Source organism: Chiloscyllium plagiosum, chromosome 19, assembly GCF_004010195.1.
Source record: "Chiloscyllium plagiosum isolate BGI_BamShark_2017 chromosome 19, ASM401019v2, whole genome shotgun sequence".
In the NCBI taxonomy this organism is placed as follows: Eukaryota; Metazoa; Chordata; class Chondrichthyes; order Orectolobiformes; family Hemiscylliidae; genus Chiloscyllium; species Chiloscyllium plagiosum.
The window spans coordinates 45059649-45073461 of record NC_057728.1 but is presented as its reverse complement, the minus strand read 5'-3'; the positions used below and the strand labels follow the sequence as shown (position 1 = coordinate 45073461).

General features: G+C 39.7%; 1 protein-coding gene across 2 annotated transcripts in view; it reads left to right on the top strand.

Annotated features, from left to right (window-relative positions):
* Positions 1-756: 756 nt before the first annotated feature.
* slc6a15 (solute carrier family 6 member 15) overlaps positions 757-13813 on the top strand; it is a 42627-nt gene continuing 29570 nt past the window's right edge. The window contains exons 1-3 of one of the 2 annotated variants that reach the window (XM_043709692.1): positions 757-888; positions 10430-10896; positions 11653-11810. In XM_043709692.1, the coding sequence (XP_043565627.1) occupies positions 10605-10896; positions 11653-11810 (450 nt within the window). In that variant the 5' untranslated portion in view covers positions 757-888; positions 10430-10604. Of the gene's footprint in view, positions 889-10426; positions 10897-11652; positions 11811-13813 lie in introns of both variants that reach the window. The other variant, XM_043709691.1, reaches the window with a different exon arrangement.

Here is a 13813-nt window from a genome sequence, read left to right as displayed (position 1 = left end):
GAAAACTGCACAACATATCGACCAATCGGGCAAAAATCGCCTCGGCTTTGTCAGAATGAGACTTTGAGCAAAGTGTTACAATCTCTATCGCTGCCGCAGTGCTCCGGGACTTTAATTGCAAATCTGACTGCAGTAGGAAACTGAACATCTGTGAGTTTTAATAACTGGAGTACGGGCGAAGATAGAGCACCAGGAACAGGTCTGCAAAAGGGAAGCCGGATCAATAACATTAGTGTGACCAGGATGCTGCCCAATCATTTTCATGCCGTTTCTCACTTTCGCGATAGCAATCAAAGACATTGCATTGGTTATTGGAAAATGCACAATCCTTTTTCTCAATTTTTGTGTCAACGCCCCTTTGAGTTTGAAGTCTTCAAACTGTTTGGCCAAGTACTATATAGATAATTAGTAGGTTAAATTAAAGAGCTTTACTGAGATTGAAGGGAAAGGTGCGACCTTATGCCCGGCTGAACTGTTTTTGGAGGATGAATAGAGCCTGAGATATCACCCAAAGTATAATGAGGCACACTGTACATTGCCACAATGCAATCTTAATCCTGTCCAGGATTTTGGCCCCTGGGTAAATCTTCGATCTGAACAATACTAATCTGGGGGAGGTGTAAACTGCATAAAATAAAACAAAATCTCTTTTATCACGAAATTGGAAATCGGAAGGAGGTGGAACCTTATTGGAAGTCGACCGAGAAAATCCCTTTAAGTGAACAGCTTGTGTTATTGACGTTCGTCACTGGAGGGTGTGTGTTCATTGAAGGTGTGGCTCTCTGTTAGAAACATTCAAGTCTCTCATCATGTGAAAGCCACTTCTTCAGTCCCTCAGCAAGCCAATACAGAGAGAGCCTTCACTCATTTCACTTGCGTTGCGAGAAGGTAAGATGATGCGCAGCGTTACAAGTCATAGCCACAAATTGTATTTACCTTTGTTTTAAAAAAGCGATTGTAATTTGTAACGTAATTCTAATTTAGAACGATTTTGTAATTTGGATATGTTCCAGTGAAGGTAGGGTAAATCTATTGGAATAGGTCCGTGCGTTTGAGAATTGTGAAGAAAATAATACGCGGAGACGTTCGCTCAGCTCGGGAGCATTTCATTCATGGTGCTGCAGTCCCTGCACTTATTGCATTGCAAAAAGCAAACGGTGTTGTAGACGGGGGCGGAACAGAGACCGGCGAAATCAGTTCTTTGATTTTATTTGGTTGGTAACTTGGCGGAGTTGGTTGGATGGCGGCTGTCTGAGAGAGGATGGGATTTGCGTATGTTTGGGCTTGTATGCAAATTTCATCTAGCGGGTGTGTCTGCTCGGCCCACTGCGTCTGTATGTGCCGCACATACAATAATATATACACAGACATTCAGATACAAACAGGCACTAATGCAAACACACACAAATACATCGACACACATGGAAGTGCTCGCATGTCAGTGTAAACACAAACCCATCAGACTGCACAGGAGTTTATTTCTTTATATGCAATGAACGATAACGCTGCGTGGTGCTGCAGTGTGCGCTGCATTTAATCTGCTGCAGTCTGTATTGACAAGTTTCATTCCAAGGTCGCTTAAAGTGTGTCCTGCGACCCTCCTCCCCACACGCCCCTCCTGTCAGTTTATTCGACCCACACCTGTCGAATTTAATGGATAATGGTTTCACGTTGGCTTCCTCTCGCTTCATATTTGATGGATAAGAGGGAATATTGTTGTCAATGAAATAACTCTCCAGTATTTCTGTGGGCAGACGCGAGGTTGAGAGGATGGAACCCAGCCCTTGTTGAGAATGATGGGGCTGTTGTAGTGTGTGTAGATGTAGAAGAGGTTGTGATGGGGAGATAAAACTTGCTGTCAGAGGTGGGGGAGGCTGCTGAAGGACGCGATGATCCTCATCCAGCCGCACTCTCATCTTTCAGCATCCCGTGACTGTGGGGAGCAGTCAATCTTGTAACCGGCTTATTGAATAAAATGACCCCTGGTTGTGTCAGAGTGATGCAACAGGAATTAGTGAGTATCTCAGTCTGACACCTGCCTGTGTGTGTTCTTTGTATTTCATTTTAATTCTACACACCAGCCTAATGTCCATGAAATGATTTGCCAGGCAGCTGTTGTAATGCGGAGGTGGGATGTCTACTTTGAGTCGCTATTGATTTCATGGGGACAGCTTGATAGGCATTGGAGAACAATCTGTTTGATTCCTCTCTAGAGAGGTCGCTGAGGCAAAAATGAAATTAATCTGAAATAACGGCATCAGCTTTCTGGATATTTTGAATACTGACTCTCTTTTATTTTGGTTAAATAAGACGCCAGCTGGAAATATAAAGTTACAGCATTCTGCTTTAAAGCCACAAACCGCCATCTCGAATGGCCAATCCCGCTTTTGCATCATCCCCGCTGACATGTCAGATTGTTGAACACTTTGGCGCTGGCTGCGGCTGGTTTGGCATTTTAGCAGGTTTTCAGACGAGATCTCAATGTAGCATTGTGTGAGAATCGAACATTAAATTGGAAAGAAGATTTGACAATCCAACGGTAGCTATCAATTGTTTCAAAATTACGGTTGGTTAACACACATAACCTACCGCGTCTCTGTGGCTAACATGGAGCAGACACACGATGGGCCGAATGACCGCCGCCCGCGCCACAAGATTCTGTGATCCAGATTAACATTCAGAATCATTCATATTCAGATTTGAGATTGCGTTTGCAAAGGCTATCGAATTTGTTAAAGGCGTTAGCTGCGTGTATTCCCTTTTTCCATAAACGAAATCCCAAACATTAAGAAGCTTGCCAAACGTTAATTGACTCGACGTCTTCCTTCTAATACAGATTTACAAGTGAAACTCTGTATTTTAGGAATTTGATTCCTGGTGATAATTATGGTTAAGTGACTGTGCTACAGGCTGATTAATCCTCAGTGGAACGTGTACATCCTGATGATACCTAACACCCCTTTATTCATCAAGTCTTGACACATCTTTTTAGACATAACTCTATTTACAAATAAAATCAGCTGCTTAGGTCTAATATTGCTGGAAATTTCCATGTTGGGGAATGTTTCAGAAACTATAACTAAGTAATGCTGATATCCTAATGGAATTTTGATTCATACATTTTTATTTATTATGATGACTGGTGGGCTGGGGTTCTGTGTTTTAAACTATATACTCGTTCATCATAAATAATGTTGTTAGACAAAGTAGTGAGGAAGCATGTTTTCTGCTGAACTGAATAGCTGCTGATTCCTCCTGTGCAAAAGTGGTGATCATCTTCCACATTGGGCTCAAAGGGAGGTCAGTTAACCCATTGTGTCTCAGTGAAGAATAATCTTTGAAGAGCTGTCTGTTTCTTATGATCCACTTGGTGTTTCTTCATAGTCTTGTAAGTTTCTCCTTTTCAGTGTATATATAACCATCAGACAAAGGAGTAGAAGTAGGCCATTCAGCCCATTGAGTCCACTCCGCCATTCAATGAGATCATGGCTGATCTGATAATCCTGAACTCCACTGCCTTTTCCCTGTTATCCTTGATTGCCGCACTGGTGAAAAATCTATCTATGTTAGTTTAAAATATGTAAGATGACCCAGCTTTAACAGCCCTTTGTGGTAAAGATTCCACACTCCAAAAGACCCAAGCACAGGAAAATTGCAGTGAGCAATTTGGACAGTTGCTAATCTGTTCATCTATTCACTTGGTAATAGCAGGAAGTCAAAATACATACATTTCAAATAGGAACTAGAAGCAAGAGTAAGCCATTCATCCCCTCAGCCTTGCTGTGTCATTTAAAAAGATCATGGCTAATCTCAACTCCAATTCCCAGGTCAAATTTATGATTCAATCTGCTTCCATCATCATTTTAGCTATTCCAGATTAAAAGAACCCTGTATTAAAAAAAATCTCAACCATCCCCGGGATTTATTTTACTTGTTTTCTTAAATCTGAGTCCTTTGGTTACATCCCTCCAGCAACAGTTCACCAAAGCTCTTTCAGCGGCACCTTCCAATCCCAAAATCTCTATTACCCAGAAGGACAAGAGCAGCAAATGTATGGAAATATCACCACCTTCAGGTTACTTCCAAGGCACACACCATGCTGACTTGGAACTGTCATCATTGTTTCACTGTCACTGGGTCAATGTCCTTAAACTCCCTCCCTAACTAGATTCTGCATGTACCTATGCCACATTGACTGCAGCAATTCAAGAAGGCATCTCACTACCACATTCTATGGAACATTTAGAAATGGACGTTATGGTTGATTCAACAATGCCCCTGAATGAATTTTTAAAAGCCTGACATTTTATATACCTTTATCAATATCTCCTTAACCATTTCTGTTTTAGGATAAATATGGACCTTCTTCCCATAACTGAACTCTCTCATCCCAGTCTGGACTCTCTTTTGTTACTTCACCAAACCTTCACATCTTTCCAAAGATGTGTTGTCTGAAATTGGGCACAGTATTCTAGCTCAGGCCTCAGCAGTTTAATAATGGTTTACCATAATTTCTTGTGTTCTAATATTCTGCAGTTTCTTCTATAAAGCCAAGGATCTTGTGTGCTTTTTTTTTTACTTCACCAAACATCATCAGAACTTCAGGGGCTTAATCCCTCAGGTCTGTCTGTTTCAAAATTTCCTTTAAACTGTGTCATTTCTTTGCAGGTGTTCCAAAGTGATTGGAAGTGGGTTTGAGCCACAAAATCACAGAAGAAATCATTCGATCCAGTCATATTGCTTTAGCTATCTGAGAATTTCTGTTGCTAACGTGCTGCCTTTTCCCTGTAACCTTGCACTTTGTTTAAATAGAAGCAAGCATCCAATGCCTCACTTGACACTGTACTTCCAAACTTCCATCAAATCTCCTCTTGTATCTGGGTTCCAAGGAAAACAATTCCAGCTTCTTCAATCTTTCCTCATATCTGATGTAGTCAAAAGGTGTGGCGCTGGAAAAGCACAACTGGTCAGGGAGCATTCGAGCAGCAGGAGAGTTGACATTTCAAGCGTAAGCTCTTATGCTTGAAACACCAACTCTCCTGCTGCTCGGATGCTGCCTGACTGGCTGTGTTTTTCCAGCACCACATTTTTTGACTCTGATCTCCAGCATCTGCAGTTCTCATTTCCTCCCTCATAACTGAGGTATCTCATTGTACATCCCTCATGCACTCTGTCCAATGTATTCACATCCTTTCTGTAGCTTGGAACCCAGACCTGTTCACAGTACTCCAGCTGAGATCTAACCAGTGTTTTATCTAATGTCATCATAACCTCCCTGCTCTTGTACATTTTCTCACTATTTAAGAAGTCTAGGATATTGTCTGCTTGATCCTTAGCTCTGTCTACTCATCCTGCACCTTTAATCATCAAATCCCTGCAGGGATCTCATGGACACTTATAAAATTCTAACAGGACTAGACAGGGTAGATGCAAGGAGGATGTTCCCAATGCTGGGTGTGTCCAGATCCAGGGATCATAGCCTGAAGATTCCAGGTAGACCATTTTGGATGGAGATGAGACATTTCTTTACCTAAGAGTTGTAAGCCTGTGGAATTCATTAGTTGATGTCAAAATATTGAACGTATTCAAGAAGCAAATAGATATAGCACTTGCGTGAATGGGACTGAAGGTAATGGGGAGAAAGCAGGATTAGGCTATTGAGTTGGATGATCAGCCATGATCCTGATGAATGGTGGAGTAGGCTTGAAAGGCCAAATGGCCTTCTGCTGCTCCTATCTTCTATGTGTGGAAAGAGGCCATTTGGCCCATTAACTGTGCACCAACTCTTTGAACAGCATCCCACCCAGACTCGGGCATCCCCACCCTATCCGTGCATTGACCACGGCCAATCCACCTAACCTGCACATCATGGACTGTGAGAAGAAACCAGAGCACCTGGTGGAACTCCTCAAAGACATAGGGAAAATGTGCAAACTCCATACAGACAGTCACCCATAGCTGGGATTGAACCTGGCACTGTGAGGCAGGATTGCTAACCACTGAGTCATCATCTGCCCTCTAAATTATATCTGTGATTTATGTCAGTCATGCCTGGATCTCTCTGCTCCTGCACACCATTTAGAATATAATCCTTTATACTGTCTCTGTCTGAGGTAATGTCCCAAAGTGCTTTACCTCACTCCTCAACACATTGGACTTCATCTGCCACCTATCTGCCGACTCCACTAATGTCTCAATATCACTTTGAAATTCACCATTGTCCTACTGACCATTTATAATTCTCCTAAATTTTGTGTCATCTGCAAATTTCAAAACCACCCTCTACTCATCAAGTTCTAGATCACTTATCTATAGATATATCAGTAAAAGCAATATTGATCCTTTGGGAACTCAGTCAAAACTTTCTTCTAGCCCAAAAAATACTCATTAGCCATACCCTCTGTTTCTTATCCCAGTTTTTTTTTTAAATCCATGTTAGTACTGTCCCTTTTATTCAAAGATCTATAACTTTCCTCACAAGTCTGTAGTCTGGCATTGTGTCAAAACTTTTTGGAAGCTGATGTACACTACATCATCAACCTTTCCCTCAACAGCCCTTTCTGTTGTCTCTTCAGACAAATACCAGAAAGTTAGACTTGATATTCCCCTTAACAAATCCATGCTGGTTCTTCTGAATTGATTCACCTCTTTCCATCATAGAAACCCTAGAGTGTGGAAACAGGCCATTCAGCCCATTGAATCCACACCGACATTCCAAAGAGTATCCTATCTAGACCCACTCTGTAACTAAATCCCTGTAAACCCACATATCCCATGGCTAACCCACCTAGCCGACACATCCCTGGACACTGGGCAATTGAGCCAACACATTTTTGGAGGAAACCAGAGCACCTCGAGGAAATCCACGCAGACATGGAGAGAATGTGCAAACTCCACAGAGTCGCCCTGAGGTTGGGATTGAACCCAGGACCGTGGTGCTGTGAGGCAGCAGTGCTAACCACTGAGCCACCATGCAACCCATATCAGAATTGTATCAAATTGTGAAAATCTGAAAGACTCAGGGATTGCATGTATAGAAGAGAACAAAACCTTCAGTTAGTTCATTCAAAGAATATCTCTTGTTCATTGACATGGAGCCATTGTTCTATGGATTATTCCTTTGTTCCAGGTTTAAGGCCATGAGATCATCGGGCAACATTATCAGAAATGGGCATCATATATTTAGAACCATAACCAGGACAATAAAAGATAAAGTTACATAGGCCAATTTGCTCATTAGAGAGCCATAACTGGTGGTGAGTTTGACCTGAGGATCACTGTACCTCAAGTGGAGCGTGGGGTTAAAAATGTGGGACCTTGATGGTGACTTCAACTAATACAGGAATTTAACTTGTGCTGTTGGTATTACTCTGAATTGTAAACCAGCCATCCAATTAACTGAGCTCACTGATCCTCCACAGCAATCAGGACAATAAAGTTTATTTAGCATTTTTAATGTAATCTGTCATCATTTACAATATGGAAGGTGAAGAACCAACTTGCACATTGGCCATGGAATCTTGGAGGTAGTAGGACATCACTTCATTTTTCTGACACAATTTTTAAGAAATTGATAGCAAGCTGTGATAAATTGCAACACTGATTTTTCAGCACAATAAGAGAAAAGATAACACAATAGAAAAAATATATTTTTGTTTGCTATTTTGCATGAAAAACTGATGCATATGCATAACACTGACAGGTAAAGACAAATTCCTACTTTTATTTCCAAGCCTAAAGCACATTCAACAGATGATAGTTTTCTTAATTTTAATATAAAAATAGCCAAAAGCCTATCCACCAGTAACAATAAGGTGTGGTTCATCTTGGAATGCCATACATTACATTGCAACTGCCTTCAAAGATCTGGAGGAGGTTTAGATCCTCATTTACTTGGGGGTGCTGCAGGAAACATTTTACCCATTAGACCTGAAAGTGTTTTGCATTTCAGCCCAATCTGCTCTCTTTCCCTATAAACTTTTTTATGTTTTTTCACCAATTATATATGTTAACTTTCAAATAATATTATGTTGTAATAATGTTGCATTAGAAATCCAAACTTTGGTGATAGTGTGGAATACAAACCCACTGGCTTGTGAGCTCCCAACCAGTGGAAATAGTTTGTTTTTCCTTTTAATCTTTTCAAAACTACTTTAGTGTAAGCCCATGTCAGACCTAATTTTAAGATTCTCAAATGAAGAGTTTTATACTTTTAAAAACTTATGACTGCAGAAAGTGAAAAACCTCAAGCATATGCTGCAGGAATAACTTTTTTTCTATTTCTGGTAAAGTTGGTACAAAAAAAGATAAAAATAAGTACTAGTTGCAAATATTTGTTTAGGATTATACTCTGCTCACATAACTCCTTTCTGCGTATGCTGTTACTAAACTATGTCATTGTTCAGACTGGATGCCATTGCTTCAAAACTAATACTTTCAATACAGCAATAATGTTCTTTCACCAAAATGAAATTTAGAAAGAAAAGGGAAGGACTAGGATTTCAGTATTTTGAGTCAGATTGACCATGGTATTTGTCATTGATGGCCTTTATCTATTAAATCCCAATTCCCCAACATTTCTCCTTATTCTCAAGTAAGTGTCATATTCCCTTTTACAATATCAATTGAATTATGGACATATAAGGACATTTATTCCACAAACAGTTTGTTTTCATGTATTTAAGCATACATTTTACAGTGGAAAACTCTGTTGCATTCTTAATCATCATCATTCTTCAATATGCACATTTAATGTTGGTTGTCTGACCTTAGTTCACACAGAAATTAAGGTAAGAAATCTGACATTAATTCAAGCGAGGAGAATTTACAACTGTAACATAATTTGGACTGAGTCTCAACTTCTTAAAATTTTCATTACATGGTTACACGAGCACTGAGTTTGGCATAATACAGTAGCTTCACAAGCAAGGAGGGAGTAATCAATGGAATGCACCTGTCTTGACCACATACAGTGAGACATTTTATTATCCAGCTTGGTGGAACTTCTGATAAAGAAGATTTTCCATCGATGCTAAGAAGCTGGCTGATTGGAAAAATTGTATGAGTTTTTTTTACATCTGAAGCACAGAAGCAAAACAGATTTATATTTTTATCAGAAACTCAAAGCAAAACACTATATAACTGACAATAATGGGTATAACTTTTCCATCAGCAAAATTATTCCTTTTGCTTCCATAGCAGAAATGTTTGCAATGTCAGAAAATTCTTTTTATTTTAGACCATTTTCATTACCTAGAGGATTACGTCTCTTAGAAGCTGCAGGGATTGTTTAGTCCATAGATAGTTCAATTTAGAATAAAGGACTGCAGTTTCTTGGCAAGAACAACCTCCATTATTTTGCATGATGTTTCTCTGTTGGACCTTTGATTGAATTGCCTCAGACTTGTCCAATATTGGAAAATGCAGCTCTTTTATTTCCTTATTTTCTTACTAATTGTAAAACATACCTTGGTTGAATAGAAATGAGAACTTGCTCTGGGGTTTTTCATCTCACAGCTTTTGAAGGTTAGTTTACTAAGACTTTATAATTCTTTTCATATCAGAGTTCTATTCCTAATAGTGGGAACTATATGGCTGTACATTTATCCCATCATTTTGTGCACCCAAAGCCAGTGAGATGTTGCATCTTAGAGAATAGCTTGAACTAAACTGCTTTAGTCTAATTAGTTCATAAGTTGCAGCCACATTCACTATGCATACATGGAGCAGGAACTATTTAGCACAACATGCACTTATTGGTTTTTTACATGGCTCCGTACTTTTTTGAATTTAACCTGCCTTCACTGCATCAAACATCAAGTTCTCAAATATCCTCTGGCTGACTGACAATTCACCAAACTTTGGTGAATCAAATTTATATGGTTTATGTCCTCTTACTGAAGGATATGTCCATCTCTATCAATCTTAAATGGCTCACTAACCTCCAGAATGTTATTTTCAAGAAAACCATCTTGAAATCTCTCGCGAACTTAAACCGTTCAAGATGAACAATATATTCGGAGTATGTAACTCTATGTTCATTTTTCAATCCTCTGACTCCTTTGATCCACTTTCATTTGATATGGATGTTTTAGTCACTAAACCTCTGTCCTTGAGAAATCCATCCAAATTACAGTTCCTCCTCCATTCCCCGCACTCCCTCTTGTTCACAAATGTTTGTTAAAATTTATGGACCATTTTTGTCTATTTCCTTAATATCTAATGCTACTGTGTAGTATCCTCCTCATCTTGTATCTGAAATGTTATGCTAATGAAGGGTGTTACACAAATGCAATGCTATTTCTTTGCGGGCGGTTCTGAATAATAAGACAAGTTATAGAATAAAACAACAGATCTTTAAAAAGCTGAATAAACTTGCTTCTAATATTTGTTCTACTAGTGATGAAGTATGAATGTTTTTCTTCAGCAGATTTTGAACTACGGAATATTCTGTCAGACTCACATCATCTCAGGACTTCAATAACTATTCATCAGCTTGTCTGTTGGTATCACTGCTTGTTTCTTTGCATCAAGTTACATTTGACTGAATGTATTGCTGCTAGACTTTCGTACAGTGTTACAGAATCAGTGATCTAGCATTTCCAATGCCTAAAAATAGCAAAGTTGCAAAGAGGGAACTTGATGAAGATGTCACAGAGTCTGTCAAGGACCTTCTTTCCAATGAGGACATGAATGATGATCAATTTAAAAAGAGTGCATTATATGTAGATGACTCCCAAACTGACAAAGATGTGGACATTGAAGAAGGATCTGATATTGAAGAAGAAAGGCCAGCCTGGAATAGCAAACTTCAGTATATTCTGGCACAAGTTGGATTCTCAGTTGGCTTAGGCAACGTATGGCGATTCCCATATTTATGCCAAAAAAATGGTGGAGGTAAGTGCACAACAACCAAAATATTCTCCTTAGAGCTAGAACACGCATTGAGCAATAACTCAATGCTCTCCTTAATTAAGACAGGATTAGTTTGTATCATTTTAATTCTTTTGTAGTTTTCAAAATTTTGTAATTACCGTGACCAGTGGGTGCTGTGTTTGAAAATGAGGAAACTGATTATGTTATTTTATAATTAAGTATAATTACTTTTCTTATGACTTGAAGGATTATTGTTTGCATTCCATTCTCAAATTTATGCGCAGCCATGTCTATTAATTTGGAGTTTTGTGATCGGTTCAAGCAGAAGTGTATCATGAAGCTCATTTATTGTGTAGTGACACTGGCATGCTCTGTTTTGAGCTCTGAGGCTGACTTGCACATTTATGAAGTTTTATACACATAGTTTAGAAAAACAGATTGAATGAATATATCTTACTTAGTGCAGTAAAGTAAAATGATTTTTAAAAATATTGATTAAAGTGCATCTGTTTGAAACAAAAGCATGAAAATATGATCTCAATATAATTAACGTCCACCAGTTTGAAAAGTATGCCACAAAATTGATGAATCAAAATTCAGGTGTTTCATAAACAATAAATATATCACAAATCTTTACGACTTTGTATTGAATGAAGTCATGGTGGTGTAAAGCATAGAAACAGGCCCTTCAGTCCAAATTGCGCATGCCCCTGTATTAGTTAAAACAACTGTACAAAAATGTTAGTTTATTCTAAAACCATTTTCTGTCTTTTTTAGGTGCCTACCTCATGCCTTATTTGCTTTTACTGCTCATTATTGGGATCCCACTGTTTTTCTTGGAGCTTGCTGTGGGCCAAAGGATCCGACGTGGCAGTATTGGTGTATGGAATTTCATCAGCCCCAGACTTGGAGGAATTGGATTTTCAAGCTGCATTGTATGTTTTTAAATGTTTTATCTTGCAAGGTCACAAAGAATTAGTGAATGATGCCTGAGGAAGTAATTTAATTTCCCCACGTTTCCAATTTGTCTCTAATTGGACAGAAAGGTTGCTTTGTTCTGATCCAATCACATGAGCATTTTTAGAGCATCAAAAGAGATGATTGAAATATTGGTGTTTTAAACTGATTCATCAAACATTGGAATTAATGGCAAACATTGCACCTTTGAGCTATTTTAAAGGAACAAAAAATCTCAGCATTTCTTACAGTTATTTGAAAATTACAGATCAGCAGCAAGTATAATTAAAACTCACTGTACGTGTAATTATAAGCTTTAATTTAATGGCTAACTCTCTGTACAATATTGGTTAAAAGTGCGCCAAGGCAATTAGCTGCAGAGATGTGGAGTCAGGCCATTTGGACAATTCGCTATATATTTGGCCTTCCATTGGCAACTCTTCTGATGTGAAATGCATTGCATTTTTGTAGCAGCTTCACTGTTGTTGCCGCCAAATAAAAATTCAAAGTCTCTATGCAGACAATTATCTTTTCTATGACCCGCTCACCATCTCCCTAGCAACTGTCTCTCTCATACTTGCTGGTCCTCCTATTTGACATTCTCAATCCCTCCCTAACTTTCTCCCATCTTGCACCACCCCCTCACCCCACTCACTTCTTGAACCCTTACTCACAGCCAGGATTCAGGAGAAAGTGACAGTAAACAAAAAGGAATGGGAGAGGAAAGCAGTCACCAGGAAGGGGTGGCGAGCAGGAAAGAGGCAGCGAGTTGGCAATTCAGTGACCGGGACAAAGGCAGGAAGTGAAAACCAGCAAATGAGAGAATCAAGAGCAAGAAGGAAAGAGTGGGAGGCAAATTGAATGCGTTAATAAGTTATTTAACACATTAGTGGTTGTTCAATTGGCATATTTTATGGGACAAGGGCAGGTTGTCTTCATCCACTGCTCTGCATCCAGTTGGGATTAGATTGAAGCCAGGTGGGAGGGCAGTGATGAGAGCAGAGGGGAATTTTACCAACTTCCTCAACTGAAAACGCAGGGTGGGATGATTGGGGGGGTGGAAGTGGAGGATGTTGGTGGGGGGAGGGGACATAACATTCTGCCTTTGATCCACTGCAATTATTAGACACTTAATGGCTGCATCTCACCCACCCTCAATTTTGAAGGCGGCTGGAGGGGTTCACGGGTAGGAATACAGCCTAGCAGGTCAGCCTGCTCACACATTGGGGGTGGAAAGGCATGTCAACACTCTCCCCTTCTGCTAATGTCTGCCTCCTGTGGGTAATCACTCGCATTGCTGACACCTGCTTTGATACTTCCAGTGCTCTTGCACTCACCTTTTCTCTCCAGCTCGTATCTGATTCCTGGGCTCTGGGATTTTAGAATTTGGCAAATTATTGTAGTCCCAGTCATGGTCATGACTATTACAGGTGCTGATTGAATTAAAGGTAAAGTAACCATAGCCTTACCAAATCATAGGACTGCTCTCTCATTAAAGAGAGATGACTGGTGATGTTTTAACCTGCGAGACACCGTGCCCCGGACAAGGGGAGCGGTTGAGAAGGAGAGATATTCATGGTAACCTCAGACAGTGTTGATATCACTCCACATTGCAAAGCATCTATCCAGTCAACTGAACTAACTGACCATGTTGTCTGGGCTACAGAGTTGCTGACCAATCGGATCAACTGGCAGCTCTCTGAGGTAAGACTTGTCCCACAAGTGAGAGGTGGAAACCATCGAGAGCATTGTGTAACTGTGTGACAGGAGCGAGAAAAATCCTGCCCTCTGAGCATTTTTAAGTTCTGCTTGTCGCCCAATGAAAATTTTCCTATATTCCAATTGGCTGCCTCTGTTTTTCTATAAAATACCACTGATTGAGGGGAAATGAGTTTTTTCAAAGTCTTGAACTTCAAGAGACCAATTTTAAACAATAATGAGAATTAATGTATGAAAGAAAATTGCACAAATGGGAAGTGGG